Below are 23,180 nucleotides of genomic sequence, written 5' to 3'. Positions count from 1 at the left end.
ATGTATGTAAGTGTGTCTAAAAACAACAGCAACTTAAATTTATGTCGTAAAATATCCCAAGGTGCTTCACAGGACTGTCAAACAAAAATTGTTACTGAACCGCATGAGATATTTGGGCAGATGGCTCAAAGCTTAGTCATGGGGTAGGTTTTAAGGATCATAAAGGAGAAGATAATTATGAGCATGCATGTATGTACTTGAGAGAAGTGTACAGATACATATGTATATAATTTTTGTGGTGTGCTGAATACAAGGTAATAGTCCAGTTGTGGCCTGACCAATGTAATCTGAAGCTTTAGACTCTCTTGGAGGTCCAGTAATTTGGATTAAACTATCAAAATAAAACAAGCAAGCTATTTTTTGTGACTAATCAGTTCAAATTAAACAAATTAAAATTAAGTGCAGTTGACAGCATATCCCAGCATTTTATCTCGTTTCTAAATTGTTTTGACATAGTGCTCAGATTTTGTGGTCAGTGGTAAAGGGATGGTGCTCGCCCTTGCTGGTAGTTCCCTACAAAGTCTTTGTGGGCCTTTGAATGGAGACTTATTGTCATGGGAATCTAATCTACCATGGTTCCCTCCTAGCACCCCTCAAAACCCTGCACCATAATTTTTAACATCCATCTTACATTTTCCCTTAACCTTCTCTGCTGTCACTGTATCACTACTGTAGATCATAGAGTTTTAAGTGGAGGTTTGAAGTTTCGAAAAATGGGAGGTCGATTTGTACGCAGCGTATAAAATATGAAGCCCTGGTGTTGGTGCATATAGTCATCATTTTGAAATGTGAAAAAAAACACCGGAATTCAAATTAAATCGATGTGACATGTCCAACTTGGATGCTTCAAAACTATTTATATGTTGACAGAGCCAACGTAATCCTTTTTGGATTCAACCACCTAATGCCTCCAACTTTATCTTGGCTTATTGCTCAACTTCTGAATTCAGCTTGCTCCCCTACGTTTGTTTTGTTACCTCGCCATTTCCTTTTACTTCAGAAGCATTGTGCGCCTCTGCCCTTGCCCCGCCTGAAACTCTCTTCCATTACTTCATCCCACTTCACAAAATGCAAGGCATCCAGCAAACCTTTGCTGCATTCTGACTCGTACTGAATGTTTCATTCAAAAGCAAAATACTGTGAATGCTGGAAATCTGAAATCAAAGCAGAAAATGCTGGAAATACTCAGCAGGTCAGGCAGCATCTGTAGAGAGAGAAAGCATTCACATTTCAGATTGATGACCTGCTTTGGCTTAGTGTTGTTATTCTTGCCTCCGATTCAGAAGTTCAGGAGTTCAAGTTCCTTTCCAGAGAGGAGCACAAAATTCTAGGCTGAAGCTTCAGTACCGTACTGAGGGTGTGCTGCACTGTCAAAGGTGTCATTTTTCAGATGAGATGTTAAGCAAGGCCACATTTATCCTCTCAGGTGGGCATAAAAGATTCTATGACAATATTTGGAGAAGAGCAGGCAGGTCTCCCAGTGTTGTGGTCAACATTTATCCCTCATTTATTTCACTGTTGTTTGTGTGACCTGGCCATGTGCCAATTGGCTGCTGCATTACAACTGTGACTACATTTCAAAAGTAATTAACTGGTTTCAAAATACTTTGGAACATGCTAAGCTTGAGAAAGGTGCATGTTCGTTCTTGTAAAAACTGAAAATTCTGTAAATACTCAGGTCAGACAGCATCTGTGGAGAGAGAAAACGTTTCAGGTCAATGACCTTTCATCAAATTCTGAAACATTTACTCTCTAGCTCTCTCCACAGATGTTGCCTGACCTGAGTATTTATGGCATTTGCTGTTTTTAGTTCAGCTTCACAGTATTCTGCTTTTCTTTCTTTCTTGACTTGTGCAATCCCCTTTAGCCCTGTGTCCATTGTTTATCCGCTGCTCTGAGACATTGATATACCTATCATTCCTCATTCTGCTTTAGGCTAACTACCACAATGTTTCCACCCCTCGGACCTTCCGCTCTCAGCCCTCCCATCTTATCATTTCCCTTCCTACTTTCAAAAGCCTCTTAAAGACCCTTCATGTTGTCCCCTCATGCTTTCTTCCTGAGCTGCCTTCCTCTATATGAAGAATATTGCAGTCATGTAAATTGGCTTATCCACTGATGCTTGGGTGAATCACAAGAATTGCAACAAAGGAAAGGAATCTTGTTCTGGAAAAATATTTTAAAGCCTATACATTGATACTGTTTTTGAAATACAAATGCATAGTATAGCACAAGCGTACCCAATTGTCTCAATAGGAAATTGACAGAAACTCAAGTGTGATAAAGGACTGAGTGTGGCATAGTAGTAATACAAAGTTGTTAACGGATAACTGTCTAGAAATTATTTATTTTGAAAAATAATTCATGGGCTAAATAAAGTGGTCGATTAATTTGAAGGGATCTGTGGAACTGTCTTGACATTTGCATGTCACTGATCATCATAGCATTTTTTTTAAGTTAAATGACTTGTGTGACAATGAACATCACCAAACAGTTGTAAAATTTGAGACCTGGGAACAGGAGAATAAAGTTGAACCAAAAGATTATTAAGGAATGGCATAAAAAAAACCCACCACAGCAAAAATTGAGTTTGGAGCAGTCAAGGGTAGGTGTGGATAACCAAACTGAGCATTGAAGAGTCAAGATAGCCATGGATAACCAGTGAGGATTCAAGAGCCAAGGTAGCCATGGAATTCCCATGAGCACTGAAGACCAGTGTCGTTGTGGGCAAGAAAACATTGGTGGCAGAAGGAACAGTTAATCTTTTGCACTTGATTACACCAAAATATAGTGGCATTGGGGAAAAGATCAGCCGAAAGGTATTGTTAGACAGATTCTTATGTGTAATAATTAGCAACAACCTTAGTGTTTAGGGGAATCATTAATAAAATCAAACATTTTTTTCAGCGGCCAATGAAGGTCAATAATAGACTGTCAGTGGGTTCTGAGGCTGAAGTTTGACAAATAGCTTTGATTTTCCTGAGCATGATGAGTGAAGTACTCTGCAGATTCCACTGGAATATCTGGTGAACAGCAGCCTTCATTGCTCAGCTCTTTTTGTAACCATTAGACAGCATTTTCAAAGTTCACTTTTCTTCATCTGATATAATGCAGGTGTTGAAAGGGTCACATACTTAAGAGCTGGGGGTATCATCTGGTAGGTACTGTAGCATTGAGAGTGCAAGGGAATTGCGATTAAATTAATCAGACATATTGATCCTTTCCAACCAGTCCAATTGACCCCTATTGTTGGAATAAAACAGCCCACAAACCTGTATGTCCCTTACACCTCAAGTTCCAGCAAAACTTTCTTCAAGGTGCTTTCTTCAGCTGCTTGCCACAGAAGACTACTCAGTCATCAAGAATGGGTTGTATAGTTCTACTCTGCAATTATACATTTATTTGAGCTTAACAAAAGATTTCTTTCCCAAAATATGTACTAATATAGTTCTAAATTTACTGCATTTTGATAACTTGTACAAAGGCGCATTCTGTTGGTTAGTTTAACCAGAGCAACATAATTTTGTCTGCCAGCTACTTGATGGGAATTACACGTCAGCCACATAGTTGGAGTAAGAGTATTTTGTGTATGGTGTTTTGAATGTTGGTCTGCATTGAAGAGACAGGAGACTGTTGACTGCAAACATGTAAACTTGGCGTAGATCAGATCCATGACAATTAAGAAGGAGTCCCCTTTTCATGGTGGTAACCTACATTCACTTCATTTCTATCCTCTTGAGTTTTATGAAGGTCCCTTAAACTAACGGCCATTCAGCAAATATAGGTGGCAATTAAAATGTTTGAGGCACAGAAATGGAAGAAGCACTTACATTACATGCCCTGCAAAATCAAGACAAACAGCACTTAGAGTTTGTGGTTTATATATTGTAGATGTACTTGGCTATATAAGAACATAAGTGATGTAAAAGCAAAATAATGCAGATGCTGGAAATCTGAAATACAAACTGAAAATGCTAGAAACACTCAGCAGGTCTGGTCTGGAGAGTGAAAAAGAGTTAACACTTCAGGCCTGTGACCTTGCATCAGAGCTGAGGCTGATGATGTCCATTCAGCTCCAGCCATTCACTGGCCAAGTCCTACATTCTGCAGTGATATGCTTTTGTGATACCTATTATGCTGGGTAAAATGATCGGTGAATATACATTTCTCGTGGCTAGAATTGTGGCCCTGGATGTTTCTGCCCTGCAATAAGTTTTAATCAAAATGGGATTTGACATTGCCCTGATGGAATTTGTGATTTGATGTTTTGCATGAGGAAATGGTAACAGGCTGCTTTCTTGAAGATAGCAATGGTTACTATGACTGACTGGTTTGCTGGACTGCTTAGAGAACCAAAGAGTCAATCATTCAGTGAGAACAGAGCCACATGTAGGCCAGACTGGGAGGGGATAGCAAGTTCACTTGTCTGAAGGACGAGAGTGAACCCGTTGGGTTTTTACAACAATCAAACTACGATTTATTGAATTAAATTTCACAAGTGGCTGTGATGGACTATGAACTTTCAACCTGTGAGTTGGTAGTCCAGTACCACAACCAACACATTACCGTCCCCAATCAATATATTCATATTTTTATTTACAATATATTTGACTTGTTTTAAGTGAATATTCTTTCATTAAACTTATGTATACAATATATGGGTAATATTTTCATTCAACATTTTTTCTTCTCTGCAGGATAACATTTTGCCATCTGCCCTTCCAGAGTAAATGGTTGTATGTTGGCACAGAAAGAGGCAATGTACATATTGTCAACGTGGAGTCTTTCACACTCTCAGGCTACGTTATTATGTGGAATAAAGCCATCGAGCTGTGAGTACTTCATTCTTGTTGTGCATGGTCGATAATGTATCTCTTGGAAACATCCTATTAATACTGTGCAATGAATAATTTGTGCTTATTTTCACATTCAAGATAACTTTTGTCAAAAGATTTGGTTAATTCTTTGGCCTCCGTATGAATGCTTTAATGCATATTTGCCACAACAAATTATTTTTGTCAGTTAACTTTTCTTTCTTGTATATATACAAGATTAAAGCAAGCTGCAATTAAAGGAACAATGCAGTTTGGCAAATACTCATTGGGCAAATGGTTCAGGAAGCTTTCATACACAAATCTTTACCATATCATTGCCCTTGGATGAAGGAATGCCTCCTAGCTTATCCAAAGTGTTTGAAACTGGTTAGTGTGTTTCCAAGATGGTGAGGGGTAGGGATGGTCAAGCCTACCACTTCAAATACAGACATCCTATGTGCCCTTTAAAATTGATGTTTTAATTGGCAGCTCTGAGTTTTAGACACATTTCTTATTTTCTTTGTTCTGATCAAATTACAAAGCATTTTGCAAGTGCATTTCAGGAAGGCTGAGGCCAGTTTTTTTCAGCCCTGTTGATGCTGTAAGAGAGTGAGAGAGTGCCATTCATATCCTTAGCTTTGTAGCTTTCTCCCAAGCTAAAATACTCCCCTTCCCATCTGTTACTCTCACCTCAGTCTTACTCTGACTCCAGTCTCTTGAGCATTCCTCCTCCTCCTTCCTTTTGCCCAAATCATCTTGGATTGAAGCTTTAGAATTCCCCCTTGAAACATCCATACTCCCTCACTAGCTTTTATTGGTCTACTTCATATGGACCTCTTCAACCAAGCTGTTGGTTACCCCTCCTAACTTCTTCCTCACTGTCCCTTTTCCTTTTAGTTGTCAGAAAAATATCACCAGATACTTCTGTTTTTAAAGTGCTATGTAAATGCAGATTCTCTACAATTACAAGTGTGATTGGCGCCAATCACTTAGCTGATTTGAATGCTGCCTGGCTGGCCTGCTTGTTGTCCATTCTGTTGATTGGATGGCTGGTCTGTTGGCCCACTGTCTGCTCTTATTTTGTCACTGATTCTTTATAATCTTGCATTAGGTTAGTTGAATATTTTTTTTAAATCAAAAACTTAAAACTTAATTGTATTCTCATTGGCATTAAAGGCTTTCAAATTGGGCTGAAGATTTGGTGTCCTGTAGCTATAGTGATGCTCATATCAAAAATAGTCAAATCTGCAATTATGGGACGAGTAGGATAAAGATGTTTAATGTATGCCATATGATTTAGTTTAATTCAGAAAAGTAATGGCAGCTGAATAAATTATTAATTGGGCTTCTTTCAGCCTGAGAAACTAGCTGAATGACATAGTCGTCGTAAATAGTTGCTGTTTGTGAATGTTGTAATCTAATATCCATTTTTATACTGTTTGAAAGCTTTGCACGACCATGTTCTTTTCCGCTTTCTTTTATAGCTAAATTAATGTTTTAATTGCAGATCATCAAAAACTCACCCAGGACTAATTGTCCACATCAGTGACAACCCCATGGATGAAGGCAAGGTATGTGACTTATATATTAGGTAACTACTTAAAATTAGCCTCAATGGCAAAGTAATGTGAAAAAATGTTTTTGGAGTTGGAGATGTTTTCAGGGACTATGCCATTCATATTGCAGTTACTGAACATCCTACTCATCCCTGCCCAGCCCACCCTGTTCTTGGCCTAGATTGTAACCAAAACAAATCCTTTTTGTATTAGGAATATACTTTTTTGCATTTTAAATGATTCGAAGTTTGCATTCCCTGCACTGTTGTTTGTTCTGGAAGTTCATAGCTCTTGGCACAATGCTTTATGTTGTATTTGGCTCATTGTTTCAGAAAGATATGTTATGTACCTCTACACTCTGCCTGTACACTCTGCATGAGTACTGTCTCATTAATCTTACACATTTGATTCAAATTTTCTAGCCCATGATCTTCTTTCCATCTGCATCAGTTATAAATGTGTGCACCACTTGAGACGCGTTCTTGCAAAAGTGTTGTATTTTTGCTCTAAGTTAACATTTCTAAGTTATTGAGTTTTGTGTTGCCACTGCTCTTTAAATTTTGAACAAACTGCTCCTTCTGTACTAATCATCAAACTGTTTCCAGTATTTCCTGTTAACTCACAGAAGCCTCAAAATCTGTCCAAATTTTCATTAAACTAGGAAGCAGTAGACCAGAATTGTTAAAATTTAGCATGAGTAGCAACCTGCTATTTTTGTTCTTGCTTGCAAAGGAAGTATCACAGGTGCAAAACACCCATAATGATAACCCATAAACACCTTGCATCTATTTAGCACCTTTAGTGCAGTAAGTGTCCCAAGGTGCTTCACAGGAGTATTATCAAACAATATTTGACACTGAGCCATCCACTGAGAGGGATATTAGGGCTAGGAACCAAAAATCTGTTTGAAGAGGTAAGTTTTAAAAGAGTTTCTCAGAGGAGAGAGGGGCAGGAACACTTAAGGAGGAAATTCCAGAGATTAGGACCTAGACAGCTGGAACCATGGCTGCCAATAGTGGAGTGATAAAAATTGGAGATGTGCAGGAGGCTGGAATTGGAACTCTAATGCACAAGATAAAGTGGGGAGCAAGTACCTTCCGAGAAAGGCTGCCTATTGGGCTCCCATTTCAGATCCTCTTCAACACTGAAAAATATTGACAAAACACCTAAACTCGGGGAAATCTACCTTCAAGGAAATGATCTTTAACAGCTAACGTATAGAAAAAGATGATCAGACTACCAGATACTGACTTTCACATGTAACCTGTTAAACTTGGAGCTGGCATTACAGCTATCCCAGTCATGGCTTCTTTGCAAGATTTCAGGCAGCAGTACCACACAGATGCGTGAGAGCACTGATTCACAAACATTCAAAGCTACTGTAGCCAACAGACTTGTTGCAAAGTGTGCCAATGAGCTTCTTACATGCCAGTCACTCTCTTTATTGTCATTGATGCATGAGTCTTTTAGAGTCTTTGGCAGGGCTCCTGCAAGTAGTTTTTTTTTCATACATTGGGCTGGTTTTGCAGGTGGTATTTGATGTATAAGTTGCTGGTTGTAAAAAGTCTTGTGAAGAAATGGAAGAAATAAATGTGTGGAATGTGGTGTTAGTGAGGATAGGCTGAAATTTGTTGAATTGTCTGGGAACTGTAGTGTGAAAATTAGAAAAACCTTTCATTGTGGAGGTGCCATTCTTTGAACAACACGTTACATCAATGTCCTGCCTGCTTGTTTGATGACACTTTTTGAAGAAAAGTAGAATGTTTTCCTGGTGTCCTTGCCACCATATATCCCTACGTCAGCACCACCAAAAACAGATTAACTGGTCATTTGTATCATTGCTGTTTGTGGGTCCTTGCTGTGTGCAAATCGGCTGTTACTTTTACCTGCGCTTTCAGATGAAGTAATTAATTAACTGTAAAATACTTCGGAGTCACAGTTATACAGCACAGAAAGAGGCCCTTCAGCCCATTGTGTCCGTACCGGCCATTAAGCACCTATCTATTCTAATCCCATTTTCCAGCACTTGGCCCGTAGCCCTGTATGCTATGGCGTTTCAAGTATTCATCTAAATACTACTTAAATGTTGTGAGGGTCCCTGCCTCTACCACCCCCTCAGGCAGTGTGTTCCAGATTCCAACCACCCTCTGGGTGAAAAAAAATTTCCTCAAATCCCCTGGAAACTTCCTGCCCCTTACCTTAAATCTATGCCCCCTGGTTATTGACACCTCAGCTAAGGGGAAAAGTTTCTTCCTATCTACCCCATTTGTGTCCCTCATAATTTTATATACGTCTATCAATTTCCCCCTAAGGAAAACAACCCTAGCTGATCCAGTCTCTCTTCAGAGCTGAAATGCTCCAGCCCAGGCAACATCCTTGTGAATCTCCTCTGCACACTTTCCAGTGCAATCATATTCTTCCTATAGTGTGGCGATCAGAACTGCATACAGTACTCCAGCTGTGGCTGTACTTGCGTTTTATACAGCTCCAACATAATCTCCCTGCTCTTAGATTCTGTGCCTCGACTAATAAAGGCAAGTATCCCATATGCCTTCTTAACCACCTTATCTACCTGTGCTGCTGCCTTCAGGGATCTATGGACATGTACACCAAGGTCCCCCTGATCCTTTTAACTTCCTAGGGTCTGTAGGATGTGAATGATGCTATATAGATGCAAGCTCTTTTTCTTATTTCCCCTTCTATGCAAGTCTCGCACAGTCTTATGAATTTTGTCCAGTCCTAGGATGTGGGAAAATGCCATCCTCATCCCTGAAATCTCCTCCATCTATGTCACCAGTATGGCTTGTTTGTTTCCTATGGCTGTTTTTGTCCCTTCATATCTTTCAATAGCCGTCCAACCTACTTCATTCTAGTCATTAAGGAGTTTAATGAAATAATAGGGTGCCTTTTTATTCTTTAATAGAATATCGAAAGTCATTGGCAAGTGATTTGAAAAAACTAAACAAGTCATCCTCATCAGCCCAAAAATATCCTTCTATACAGGCATGACAGGACCTCACTTGACCTGTCAAAAATCTAACCTAGTTCTGGCCTGGCTATATCTGTGACTCGATTGCCTGAAAATATCTCAACTCAATGTGACCCTGAAAATTTCTTAGTCCAGCTCTGAAAATATCCTAGTGGTGCTCAGTGCCTTGTTATTGGAGGCTCAGTTGAAGTTTGGACAAAAATCCTTGAACTGTGTGTGTAGTTCCAATAAAACATAGTGGAATATTACAAAGCATAATATATTAATTTTGTAAAGCTAGCTGAGCTCATGGCTATTTTATAAGGACCGTATTGTTACACCCGGTAACCTGCTATATAATTCTCCCACTTAAGACCACAGGGTTATTATTTTTTTGAGACCTTCAGATTAATTGAACACTAATTGGCGAATAAACAGACATCTGCCTCCTATGTCAAACAGGTAGTTTCTATTGCTAGGGAGGTTTCTCTAGGATGTAAATGATTCCCTTTCCTTACCTTTGTAGAGACAAAAACAATGTGTGACTCAAGATGAGATTTAGAAAAATGTGACGGGGAACCCATGAAAGCTTCATTTATGTTTATTGAGATTTTTACTTGGAATAGACTGGCAGTAGCTTTCTGGTCTTTAGCAACACAGGAGATGAAAGGTGTTGAGGAGTTCTATAGTATTGGAGAAGAGGGGTCAGGGTCTGGTAGTACTGAGAGAGAGGAGGTTCTGAAGTTTGCCAGCAGTGTATTCAAATAAAATGTAATACTTCCTTCATTTGTTTTCCCTTACCCACACAGCTACACGAATTATAATGTTTTTGAGCTGAAAATATAAGTGAAGCACAGCTGGTTGTAATTAGCCTCGCCTTTATGAAATGTTTACCAGTGGGCTCTTGTTTGATGAGAAGGGGAGCAAAGAACCTGATTATAATAAAATATTCTATTAACTACAATATTCTGTTAATCATTTTCAAATTCCAAGTACCTGTTTAAAAATACTTTGTATATGCGTGTTTGTGTGTCTCATTTGTGTGTTTGTGTGTCTCATTTGCGGTCTGCAAATTTACACAGTTGATAATCTTTACTTGAGAATTCCCTCTGTGGCTTCTTTTAAGACATTTGAAGAAACGCAAAACAAATTCAGGTGTCCTGTCCCACCACAGACCTGCCTTTTCACTTGTACTGAGAAAAAGTGTACACTTTGTATACTGTACATGCTCAGGCACCCTTCAACTGGCAGATTCAAATCTGTGGGTAAGAGATTGGGCCATTTCAGGCCACATAGTTAAGTTTAGTTGTTACTGAGAAATATATTTTAAAACATCTTTATTCTTTTTATCTTAGTTTACAATCAAGTTATAAGACCATAAGATGTAGGAGCAAAAGTAGGCCATTTGGCGCATTGAGCCTGCTCCACCATTCATTGAGATCATGGCTGATCTGATAATCCTCAATTCCGCTTTCCTGGCTTTTCCCTGTAACCTTTGATTCCCTTACTGATTAAAAATCTGTCTATCTCAGCCTTGAATATACTTAACAACCCGGCTTCTACAGCCCTCTGCAGTAAAGAATTCCACAGATTCACTACCCTCGAAGAGAAGAAATTCCTCCTCATCTCCATCTTAAATGAATAACCCCTTACTCTGGGGTTATGCCCTCTGGTCCTAGACTCTGCCACAAGGGGAAACAACCTCTTAGGGGGTTTGACAGTGTAGATGCTAAGAACCTTTTATGTTTCAATAAGGTCACCTCTCATTCTTCTTAACTCAAATGAGTACAGGCCCAACCTACTCAACCTCTACTCATAAGAAAATCCCTCTATATGTGGGTTCAACCCAGTGAGCCTTCTCTGGACTGCCTCTAATGCCAGAGTATCTTTCCTTAAAAAAGGGGACCAAAACTGTTCACGGCATTCTAGGTGTGGTCTAACTAGTGCCTTGTATAGTTTTAGCAAAACTTCTCTATTTTTACACTCCATTCCCTTTGAAATAAAGGCCAACGTTCCATTTGCCTTCCCTATTACCTGCTGAACTTGTATGCTAGCTTTTTGTGATTCATGCACGAAGACCCCCAAATCCCTGTGCTGCAGCTTTCTGCAGTCTTTCTCCATTTAAATAATATTCAGCTTCTCTATTCTTCCTGGCAAAGTGCATAATCTCACATTTTCCCACATTATATTCCATCTGCCAAGTTTTTGCCCACTCACTTAACCTGTCCATATCCCTCTGTAGGCTCCTTGTGACATCCTCACCACCTGCCTTCCCACCTATTTTTGTGTCATCCAAAAACTTGGCGTTTGTACATTCATTTCCCTCATCCAAGTCATTAATATATATTGTAAACAACTGTGGCCCCAGCACTGATCCCTGTGGCACTCCACTAATTACAGGTTGCCATCCTGAATATGCCCCCCTTATCCCAACTCTCTGTCTTCTATTAGTTAGCCAATCCTCTGTTCATGCTAATATACTACCCCCAACCCCATGGGCTCTTAATTTATTAAGTAATCTCGTGTGTGGTACCTTATCAAAAGTCTTTTGGAAATCCAAGTGTATTACATCTACTGGTTCCCCTTTATCTATCCTGCTTGTTACCTCCTCAGAGAATTCCCCTTCACGAAGCCATGCTGACTCTGCTTGATTAGATTATGCATTTCTAAATGCTCTGCTATTGCATCCTTTATAATAGACTCCAGCATTTTCCCAATAACAGATGTTATGCTAACTGGCCGATAGTTAGCTGTTTTTATCTCCTTCACTTTTTGAATAAGGGTGTTACATTTGCTGGTTTCCAATCCTCTGGGACTTTTCCAGAATCTAAGGATTCTTGGAAGATTACTACCAGTGCATCCACTATTTGTGTAGCTACATCCTTTAATATCCTAGGATGCAATCCATCTGGTCCAGGGGACTTATCAACCTTTCATCCCATTAGTTTGCCAAGTACTTTTTCTCGTGACAGTTACTGTATTTATTTCCTCCCCCGCTTTTGCCCCTTGATTATTTAGTATTAGTGTCTATTACCGTGAAGACTGATGCAAAGCATTTATTCAACTCCTCTGCCATTTCCTGGTTCCCCATTATTATTCCCCCAGCCTCATTCTCTAAGGGGCCGACGTTCGCTTTGGCATCTCTCTTCCTTTTTATATATTTAAAGAAGCTCTTACTGTCTGTTTTTATATTACTTGCTAGTTTACCCTCAAAGTTTATTTTCTCCCTCTTTATTACTTTCTTGGTCATCTTTTGTTGGTTTTTAAAACTTTCCTAATCCTTTGGCTTACTACTAATGTTTGCCACATTGTATGTTTTTTCTTTCAATTTGATACTATCCTTAACTTCCTTGGTTAACCATGGTTGGTTTATCTCCTCCCTTGAATCCTTCTTCCCCACTGGGATATATTTGTTGAGAGTCATGAACTATTTTCTTAAACATCTGCCATTGTTCATCAACCGTCTTTTCTGCTAAACTACTTTCCCAGTCCACTCCAGCCAACTCTGCCCTCATTCCTTTGTAACTACCCTTATTTAAGTTTAGCACAATTGTTTCCGACCCAAGTTTCTCACATTCAAACTAAATGCTAAGTTCTACCATGTTATGGTCACTGTTTCCTAGGGGATCTTTTATTCTGAGATCATTCATTAAACCTGCCACATTGCACATTACCAGATCCAAAATAGCCTGATCCCTGGTTGGACCCACAACATATTGTTCTAGGAAACTGTCCCGAATACACTATCTCTGCCAATTTGATTTTCCCAATCTACATGAAGATTAAAGCCACCCATGATTAATGTACTGACTTTTTTACATGCCCTCATTATCTCCTGATCTATTCTCTGTCCTACAGTACAGCTACTGTTAGGGGGACTATAGACTATTCCACCACTGTCGTCTTCCCCTTGTTATTTCTTACCTCCACCCATATGGATTCTACGTCTTCCGATCCAAGATCACTTCTTGCTATCGCACTTATCCCTTCTCATTCTAACAAAGTTGTCGCTCCACCCTTTCCTTCCTGCCTGTCCTTTTGATAAGTCACATACTCCTGAATATTTAATTCCTAATGTTGATCTCCTTGTAACCATGCCTCCATAATGGCTATAAGATCATAGTCATTAACCTCTGTGTGTGCCGTTAATTGATCTATTTTGTTCCAAATACTATGTGCATTTAAGTAAAGAGCCATTAATTTTGCGTTTTGACCATTTTTTCCCCCTTTGACCCCATTTGCTGCTGTTTTTTTATGTTTGTACACTCTCTGTCCCTTCCTGTCACACTCGGTATCATTACCTAAATAGCTGCCCTGCAATGCTGCCGTATTCTTTTGCCTTGTAAGCCTACGCATCCCCTCTTCAGAACCCTGCACCTCCTCTATTTAGTTTAAAGACCTCTCTACAGCCCTAGTTATTCGATTCACCAGGACACTGGTCCCAGTACGGTTCAAGTAAAGCACCAGAACAGCTCCCTTCTACCCCAGTACTGGTGCCAGTGCCACGTGAACTGAAACCCCATTCCTCCCACACCAGTCTTTGAGCCACGCATTTAACTCCTTGACTTAATTTACCCTATGCCAGTTTGTAATCCCGAGTTTATTTATTTGGAGGTTCAGTTTTTTACTTTAGCTCTTCTGTTCAAGTTCCTTCAGCAGAACCTCCTTTCTAGTCTTATCAGTGTCGTTGGTATCAACATGGACAATGACAACTGGATGCCTCCCCTCCCACTCTAAGTTCCTCTCCAGCCCTGAGGAGATGACCTTAATCCTGGCACCAGGCAGGCAACACAACCTTCGGGACTCCTATTCACAACTGCAGAGAACAGTATCTATCCCCCTAATTATACTGTCCCATACTACGTTCCTATTTCCTCCCCCCACTTGAATGACTCCCTGTGCCATGGTCAGTTCACTCATCCTCCCTGCAGCCCCCACCCTCGTCCACACAGCTTGCAAGAACCTCATAACTGTTGGACAACTGCAGGGGCCAAGGCTCCTCGTACGCTACCCCCTGCGTCCCCATACCTGCCTCACCTGCAGCCACATCCTCCTGTCCCTGATCACAGACCAAATTTAAATGACCTAATCTGAGAGGTGTGACTGCCTCCTGGAGCAAAGTGTCCAGGTAACTATCTCCCTCCCTGATGTGGTGCAATGTCTGCAGCTCAGACTCCAGCTCCTCCACTCGGATCCGAAGTTCCTCGAGCTGCTAAATCACACTAAGTTGGCTACTTATATATGTTCCTAATACAAAAGGCCCATCTGAGCCTCTTAATGAGGATCGAGTTTCAGCTGGTTCTTAATTAAGCTGCCCTTGAACAAACCCTGCTTAAGATTGGCAACTACAGAATTTAAACTGTAGATTTCAGTTTAATGCCAACTACAAACTATAAACTAAATTAGGTTTGTACAAAATAAAAATTTAGACTTATCCAACAGCTGCACGCACTCAGTCCTAGGTTAAACTGAGTTTGCTGAGTTGGAAGAAAATAATGGACTTCTTTGTATTTTAAGCAATTTGAAATTTCTGTGTTTTAAATTACAGTTAATACGGTTCACATCAGTAAGGTGGAGGAAATATGATTTTACGTGGAACCAATTCCGTTTTGCATGAGGTTGTTGAACTACAAACCTCACCTAGAGGAGAGTGCGAGAGGAGGACCCTGGGACAGGCAGTCAGCAGCACCTAGAGGAGAGTGCGTGAGGAGCACCCTGGGACAGGCAGTCAGCAGCACTGAGAGGAGTGCGCGAGAGGAGGACCTTGGGACAGGTAGTTAGCAGCACCCAGAGGATCTAGTCTATCTAGAGGATCTAGTATCTGGTCTGTACTCAAATAGGAGCTAGGGTAAAATAAAAGCAAGGGTCCATATTCTATTTAGTTAAGATATGCCTGGGGAGCTCGGTCCCATGATTTGCACATCCTGCGCTATGTGGAAAATCCTAGACGCTCCTGGCGGTCTGGATGATCATATGTGCAGGGGGTGCTTCTGACTGGAGCAACTCAAGCTGCGGGTTTTGGAGCTTGAGCGGCAACTGGGGGTAATATGGTGCATTCATGATGCTGAGAGATTCGTGGATAGCAAGTTTCAGGACGTGGTCACCCTGCAACTTAAGGAAGTGCAAGCAGAGAGGGAATGGGTGACTGCCAGACAGAAGAAGGGGACCAGGCAGGTAGTCAGAGAATCCCCCGAGTGCATCTCCTTCGCAAACCGTTTTCCAGCCTTGGAAAACGGTGAGAGTGATGGTTCCTCTGTGGACGCCAGCCAGCGCCATGGCCATGGCACTGTGGCTGGTTCAGCTGCTCAAGGGGGGGAGGAATAAGCATGGAAGAACAATAGTGATAGGGGATTTGTTAGTGAGGGGAGTCGGCAGGTGCTTCTGCCTAGATGTGACTCCAGGATCCATGTTGCCTCCTGGGTGCCAAGGTCAAGGATGTCACAGAATGGCTGCAGGGCATTCTGAAGGGGGTGGGTGCCAGCCAGAGGTCGTGGCCCATGTTGGGACCAATGACACATGAAGAAAGAGAAATGAGGCCCTGCAAGCAGACTTTAGGGACTTAGATAGGAAATTAAAAAGCAGGACTTCAAAGGTAGTAATCTCTGGATTACTCATAGTGCTACGCAATAGTGAGTATAGGAACAGAAGGATAGAGCAGATCAATGCTTGGCTGGAGAGATGGTGCAGAAGGGAGGGTTTCACATTCCTGGGGCATTGGGACTATTTCTGGGAGAGGTGGGATAAGAAAGAAGTGAGTTTAGCAAGGCTAAATGGAATATATCTTAATGCAAGGAGCCTGAGGAATAAGACAGATGAGCTGAGGGCACAGATAGAGTATGATATCATAGCTATGACCGAGACTTGGCTAAAAGGGCAAGATTGGCAGCTCAACATTCCTGGTTAGAAGGTGTTCAGACGAGAGAGAGGGGGATAGAAGATGAGGGGGGGTCGCAATATCGATCAAGGAATCAATTATAGCAGTGAGGAGGGTTGATATCTTGGAAGAATCATCAAATGAGGCCATATGGGTAGAAATAGAAAGCGCAAAAGCGGCAAACACTCTGTTGGGTGTGTACTATAGGCCCCCAAACAGTCAGTTAGAAATAGAGGATCAAATATGTAATCAAATTTCAGAGAAGTGTAAGAATAATAAGGTGGTAATAGTAGGGGATTTTGACTACCCAGATATTAACTAGGATAGTTTTAGTGTGCAAGATAGGGAGGGAGCAAAATTCTTAAGTTGCATCCAGGATAACTTTTTTAGCCAGTACGTAGAAAGCCCAACAAGGGAGGGGGCAGCTCTGGACCTAATATTCAGAAATGACCCCAGACCCAGGCGTGTGGAAGGCATATCAGTAGGGGAGCATTTTGGAGATAGTGACCATTACACAGATTTAGGATAGTTATGGAAAAGGAATAAGGTTGGGCTGGGAATAAAAGTTCTAAACTGGGAAAGGCTAATTTTACTAAGATGAGAAACGATTTGGCCCAAGTGGACTGGGAACAGCTACTTGCAGATAGAACTGTGTCAGAGAAGTGGGAGGCATTCAAGGAGGAAATAGCGAGAGTACAGGGCAAATATGTTCCTTTAAAGACGAAGGGGGGACCAAGTCCAGAGAACCCTGGATGTCAAGGGACGTAAAGGTTAGGATTAAGAAAAAAAGAGAAGCTTATACCGAAGGCTCAATACGGCTGAGCCGTTAGAGGAGTATTAAAAAGTGCAGGGGGATCTTGAAAAGGAAATTAGGAAAGCTAAGAAAGTGCATGAAAAGCTTGGTGGGTAGAATAAAGGAAAACCCAAAGGGGTTTTTTAAATATATAAGGAGCAAGAGAATAACTAGGGAAAGAGTAGGGCCAATTAGAGACCATAGAGGTAACCTGTGTGTGGACCCGGAAGACGTGGGTCCCTCAATGAATACTTTATGCCGTCTTCACAATGGAAAAGGACAACGCAGGTACGGACATCAGGGTGGACGATTGAAAAATATTAGAGGAAATTAACATAGAGGGGGTACTAGTGGGTTTAGCGGCCTTAAAAGTCGATAAATCCGGAGGCCTGGATAAGATGTACCCCGGGCTATTGAGGGAGGCAAAGGAAGAGATATCAGGGGTCCTGACAGTAATTTTCAAATCCTGTCGGGCCACAGGTGAGGTGCCAGAGGATTGGAGGACTGCTAACGTTGTCCCATTATTAAAAAAGGGAGGAAGGGATAGACCAGGAAATTACAGGCAAGTCAGTCTAACGTCAGTGATGGGGAAGTTACTAGAAAGAATTCTGAGGGACAGAATATATCTGCACTTGCAGAGACATGGATTAATCAGGAATAGTCAGCATGAATTTAAGGGAAGGTATATGTTTGACAAATTTGATTGTATTTTTTTTGAAGAGATAGCCAGGAGTTTTGATGAAGGTAATGCATTTGATGTGGTATACATGGACTTTAGCAAGACTTTTGATAAGGTCCCTCATGGCAGACTGGTCAAGAAAGTAACAGCCCATGGGATCCAAGGCAAAGTGACATGTTGGGTCCAAAATTGGCTGAGAGGCAGGAAGCAGAGGGTGATGGTAGAGGGATGTTTCTGTGACAGGAAGTCTATTTCCAATGTGTTTCCACAGGGCTCAGTGCTGGGGCCGTTGCTGTTTGTGGTGTACGTAAATGATTTGAACTTAAATGTAGGGGCATAATCAATAAGTTTGTGGATGACACAAAAATTGGTAGGGTGGTAAATAGTGAGGAGGATAGCCGTAAACTGCAGGAGGATATCAGTGGACTGGTCAGGTGAGCAGAGCAGTGTCAAATGGAATTCAACCTGGAAAAGTGTGAGGTAATGAACTTTGGAGGGAGGGGTGGGTTTGGGGGGGCTAACAAGGCAAGGCACTATGAATGGTAGGACCCTGGAAATTACTGAAGATCAGAGGGTTCTTGGTGTGCATATCCACAAATCCCTGAAGGTAGCAGGGCAGGTCAATAAGGTGGTTAAGAAGGCATATGGGATACTTGCCTTTATTAGCTGAGGCATAAAATACAAAAGCAGGGAGGTTATGCTGGAACTGTATAAAACACTGGTTAGGCCACAACTGGAGTAGCGCATGCATTTCTGGTCACCACATTATAAGAAGGATGTGATTGTACTGGAGAGGGTACAGAGGAGATTTACCAGGATGCTGCCTGGGCTGGAGGGTCTGAGCAATGAGATAAGATTGGATAGGCTGTGGTTGTTTTCCTTGGAGCAGCGAAGGTTTGGATGGGACCTGATAGAGGTGTATAAGATTATGAGGGGCATAAATAGAGTAGATAGGAAGGCAATTTTTCCATTAGTAGAGGGGTCAATAACCAGGGGGCATAGATTTACAGTAAGAAGTAGAAGGCAAAGAGGGGAGTTGAGGAGAAATATTTTCACCCAGACGGTGGTGGGAGTCTGGAACTCACTGCCTGAAAGGGTGTTTGAGTCAGAAACTCTCTCAACATTTAAGAAGTATTTAGATATTCACTTGTGTTGCCGTAGCCTCCAGGGCTATGGGTCCAAGTGCTGGAAGCTGGGATTAGTGTTGTCAGATCTTTGTTGACTGGTGCAGACAAGATGGGCAGAATGGCCACCTTCTGTGCTGTAAACTTCTATGAGTCAATAATGTGTGTTTGTTCAAACTTTTTAATCTAATTGGTAAACTTTCTGAAATCGTGCTTACAGTGAGTCAGAGTACACATGATGATGGTCTTTTCAAGGCTAAAATTGTAATTGCGCTCTATTCTAGAAATGTTTAGAGTTCATGCTGAGGTTAAGTTGAAACCTGGGCAGTTCAATTAACAAGTTGGAAACCATGTGGAATCTGTATGTTCCTACAGAGATGTTCAGCATTTTAAGATTGCTTTACATTTGTAGAAAGAGTTGATTGCAGGAGGCAGAAAATGTAAATTATCAAGAATTGTGCTGTCAACCTTCCTGGATTCACACCTAATATGGAACTGTTCAATTCTTCAATGCATTTTAAGTCACTTCCCACTCGATAAGTTGGAAGTCAGGGCTGAGTGTCAGATGTCAGAATGAACTCCTTAGGTGGGATAGAATAAATTTGACATGGTTGGAATAAATTGCATAATAGGCGAGAGTGACTGGACATCATTAGTGTGCACACAAGACTTTGAGTATTGAGGCCAGAGCATATGCGGTGTGTGAAGTTTCCCAAAGTGTAACAGGATTTTGCCAACATAACTGAATGCACAGTTATCTTCAGCCTCAGACTCTGTGGCCATGATTTTATCGCTCTCCGCCCAGCGGAAATGGCGTAGGAGTGGAGTTAAAATTCAAAATTTTACCTCCTGGCTTCAACTCTCTGCCTTCCTGGCCATCTGAATTTTTACTACCCCAAATAATGCCATTGACCAGGTTAGCTGCAGGAACCTAGTTAGCATTCAAATGTTGAGGTATGATGATATCATAGCTGATGTGACAGAATTAGCTGAGCTTCAGAGTCCTGCACTTTTGGCTGCCCGGCAACACATTTAAGATGGGAGGAGGTGATGACCGGCTCGGTAAATATTAAAAATTTGCTTTTGTATTCCTTTTCAGCCAAGCAGAGCATGACTATTTTCCCCCTGGCCCCTCAAGGAGTCCCTGGTACTCCCTCCCCATCCGTCTTCCAATGACCGATAGGGACCGTTCCTATAAGTGTCCTGCTACTAAATTTCTACTCTTGGTTTGATTGTACAGACAGTCAATCGGGCCAGGTTTTGGGCAGGACTCGATGAAACTTAAATACGGCTCTGCTGTTAAAATCAACAGGCACTCAATGTTCCGACCTTGCCCCTACCGGGCTCCTCTAACCTATTTGTCCTCTGGTTAATATGAAGGCCTATGTATCCATTTGTTTCTTTCAGAAAGCTGATAGATGGATTTCAAATGTCCGTTTGGGTAGAGTTATAATATGTAGCTGTAATGGCTAAGGAAAGCACTTAATTTTTTATGCAGTGAAATTTTAAAACTGTGTAAATCATAAACACACCCAGCTTAATCCAAGCTAATAAATATTTCCCCAAGGTCAATTTTGAGATTTTTGTGACTAACAGCAAGGCAAGTTGACACATTTCCTTTTCTGCCCTCACACTAACCTAAGTGCATTGAGGCCAGCCCAACTCATCTAATGCTGGCTGAGCTGAAATCAGCAAAATCTGTGGCACCCTGTCCATACAAATCAACTGTTGAAGCCAAAGGAGCTAAATTGCTGACTTCTGACTAATAGGATATATATACCTTGCTATAAAATCAAATGTTGAGGTTTTTTGTTTTTGAACTCAAGAGGCTGCCTATCAGAGAAAAGCGAGATGATTCAAACCACTTAAACTGGTGCTCATATTTTCATTTTCATAATTGAATTCCAAAACAATCCTTTTGTTTCATGACAAACTTCTATAAAGAGCATTTCCTTTGTGTATAATTTCCAAATGATTTGATTACAAGCTAGAGGATGAACTTAAGAACATTGTGCTTTTAAGTTTGAGCTAAAACAATTAAGTCTTTTCATTTCAGAAAATAATTCAAATGGAGAGAAAGACTACCTATGAAGGACTACTGAACAGCTGTGCTTTTCATTTATGTTTACATTATATATAATATGTAGCTGTAATGGCTAAGGAAAGCACTTAATTTTTTATGCAGTGAAATTTTAAAACTGTGTAAATCATAAACACACCCAGCTTAATCCAAGCTAATAAATATTTCCCCAAGGTCAATTTTGAGATTTTTGTGACTAACAGCAAGGCGAGTTGACACATTTCCTTTTCTGCCCTCTCACTAACCCAAGTACATTGAGGCCAGCCCTAGCTCATCTAATGCTGGCTGAGCTGAAATCAGCAAAATCTGTGGCAGCCTGTCCATACAAATCAACTGTTGAAGCCAAAGGAGCTAAGTTGTTGACTTCTGACTAACAGGATATATATACCTTGCTATAAAATCAAATCACCACTGATATACTAAGAATGTATGGCAGTTGATGGTCTACTAAAATTGGTGCCTTAAATTCACTCAAGTCCAGCCATGCTGGGTATCTTGTAGTCATGTTGCATGAGTTGATTAAATCACCCACCCTCACAGTATAATGGAGGCCAACCCCATTCCCTGACATAATAAAATGGAGCTCACCCCACATCCAGCTATAGCTGTTTACAGATTTCAGGGAGTCCATTTAGTCCATGTTTGTGATGGCTCTTTGCTGAAACAGTCCCAATACTAATCCCACAGCCCCATGACCTCCCCATCAAACATTATCATGTTTAACATCCAGTGTTCAATTTCTCTTAAAAATTGCAATGGACTTTGCCACAAATGTTGCCAGTGGTGAAACTATTCATGCTCCAATAACACGCTTTCTTTAAAAAAAAAACTCACACCTGTAATCTTTATCTGTTCTTGTAGAGTGCCGTTATTCACTTTTGGCACTTAGTCATCAATTAGCTTTCTAATTCGATGTACTAATCATATATTTAACATGCAGCCTGGCTTCCTGCCTAAAGTTGTATCAACTTGCATGTAGATCATGAAATGGGTTTCTTCCTTTGATCCTCCCCATCATAAATTGGAGTTAAGAAAGTTCCATCAGAGAATGATGTAGGGAGTTAATATACTATGTTGACCCTACTGAATTCCTCTATCAGTTTCATGAATATTTGTTTCCCTCATTGTGGTATGTTTATCACCAAACAGCTTGACAGGTGGTTTATTGAAAGTATTTTTGAGTTACTGCCAGTTGTATTATAAAGTGGCTACATGAAGTAATCCACATTCCTGAAGCAAACATGGCTGTTTGAATTTAGTTGGCAGTGGGAGTGATAGGTGCTTTTTTAAGGAAGTCAACCTTAATAGTTGGAGTGCTTAGGTCATGCAAAGCCCTTCCAATCCTGAGGTGCCACCTAAATTAGTTGTGTGAAGGACATGATGCGCAAGATGAAAAAAATACTTACCTTGTGTTTTTTCCTTCTAATGACTTCCTGTCATTGTGCACTTTCACCGGCCAACCCCGCCGGTCTTCGGATGAGATGTTAAAGCTGAGGCCCTGGCTGCTCTCTCCGGTGGATGTATTGTTTGAAGAAAAGAAAAGGAGTTCTCCCTAGTATCCTAACCAATATTTTATGTATCCACTAACATCAAAAAAGTAAAAGCAAAGCATTGCAGATGCTGGAAATCTGAAATAAAACCAGAAAATGCTGGAAAAACTCAGCAATTTTCACAGAATCTGTGGAGAGAGAAAGAGAGTTAACGTTTCGAGTACGTATGACTCTCCTTCACAAAAAAGTGATCATTTATCATATTGCTGTCTGTGGGAACTTGCTGTGTGCATGTTGGATCCCTTGTTTCTTACACTACAACAGTGACTATACTTCAAAAGTGTGTAATTGGCTGTAAAATGTTTTGGGACTTAAGAGGTTATGAAAGGCACAAAATAAATGCATATCTTTTTTCTGGAGCAAAACTGAGCTGGTGCTCTGGGATGGAGCAGATTCTGGCTCATATGAAAGCAGGGTTGCATCTGAGGCTCCATTAAATGTTAAATCGTACCATGAAACGTCTTGAAGGGAGTTGTCGTGTCTCCCCCCCCCAAGAATATCCGACCTGGTGCTGGAACACCCAGATGGTATTTCGTTGAGCCACCATTTTTCCTTTCTTTCCACCTGGTTCCTGATTTTTCAAACCATTTGTGTGCTCTTGCCGATAAGGGCATAGTAACGAGTTCCAGTGACTAATGGCATATGTAATAATAATGGTTGCTATTTTCTACATGGTCCAGGCTCATGAATACTCACTTGCACTGGGCAGCTTTATGCTGGGAATCCATAGCTGTAACTAATT

General features: G+C 40.9%; 1 protein-coding gene across 5 annotated transcripts in view; it reads left to right on the top strand.

The window, feature by feature from the left end:
• Positions 1-23,180, top strand: part of stxbp5a (syntaxin binding protein 5a (tomosyn)) — a 193,094-nt gene that overhangs the window by 55,169 nt on the left and 114,745 nt on the right. For all 5 annotated transcript variants that reach the window (XM_078556629.1, XM_078556631.1, XM_078556630.1 and 2 more), the window contains exons 5-6: positions 4,698-4,832; positions 6,322-6,385. In XM_078556629.1, the coding sequence (XP_078412755.1) occupies positions 4,698-4,832; positions 6,322-6,385 (199 nt within the window). The remainder of the gene's footprint in view (positions 1-4,697; positions 4,833-6,321; positions 6,386-23,180) is intronic.

Source organism: Cetorhinus maximus, chromosome 14 (assembly GCF_964194155.1).
Source record: "Cetorhinus maximus chromosome 14, sCetMax3.hap1.1, whole genome shotgun sequence".
Lineage (NCBI taxonomy): Eukaryota > Metazoa > Chordata > Chondrichthyes > Lamniformes > Cetorhinidae > Cetorhinus > Cetorhinus maximus.
The sequence above is the reverse complement of the archived record's forward strand: the minus strand, read 5'-3'. Positions and strand labels throughout refer to the sequence as shown.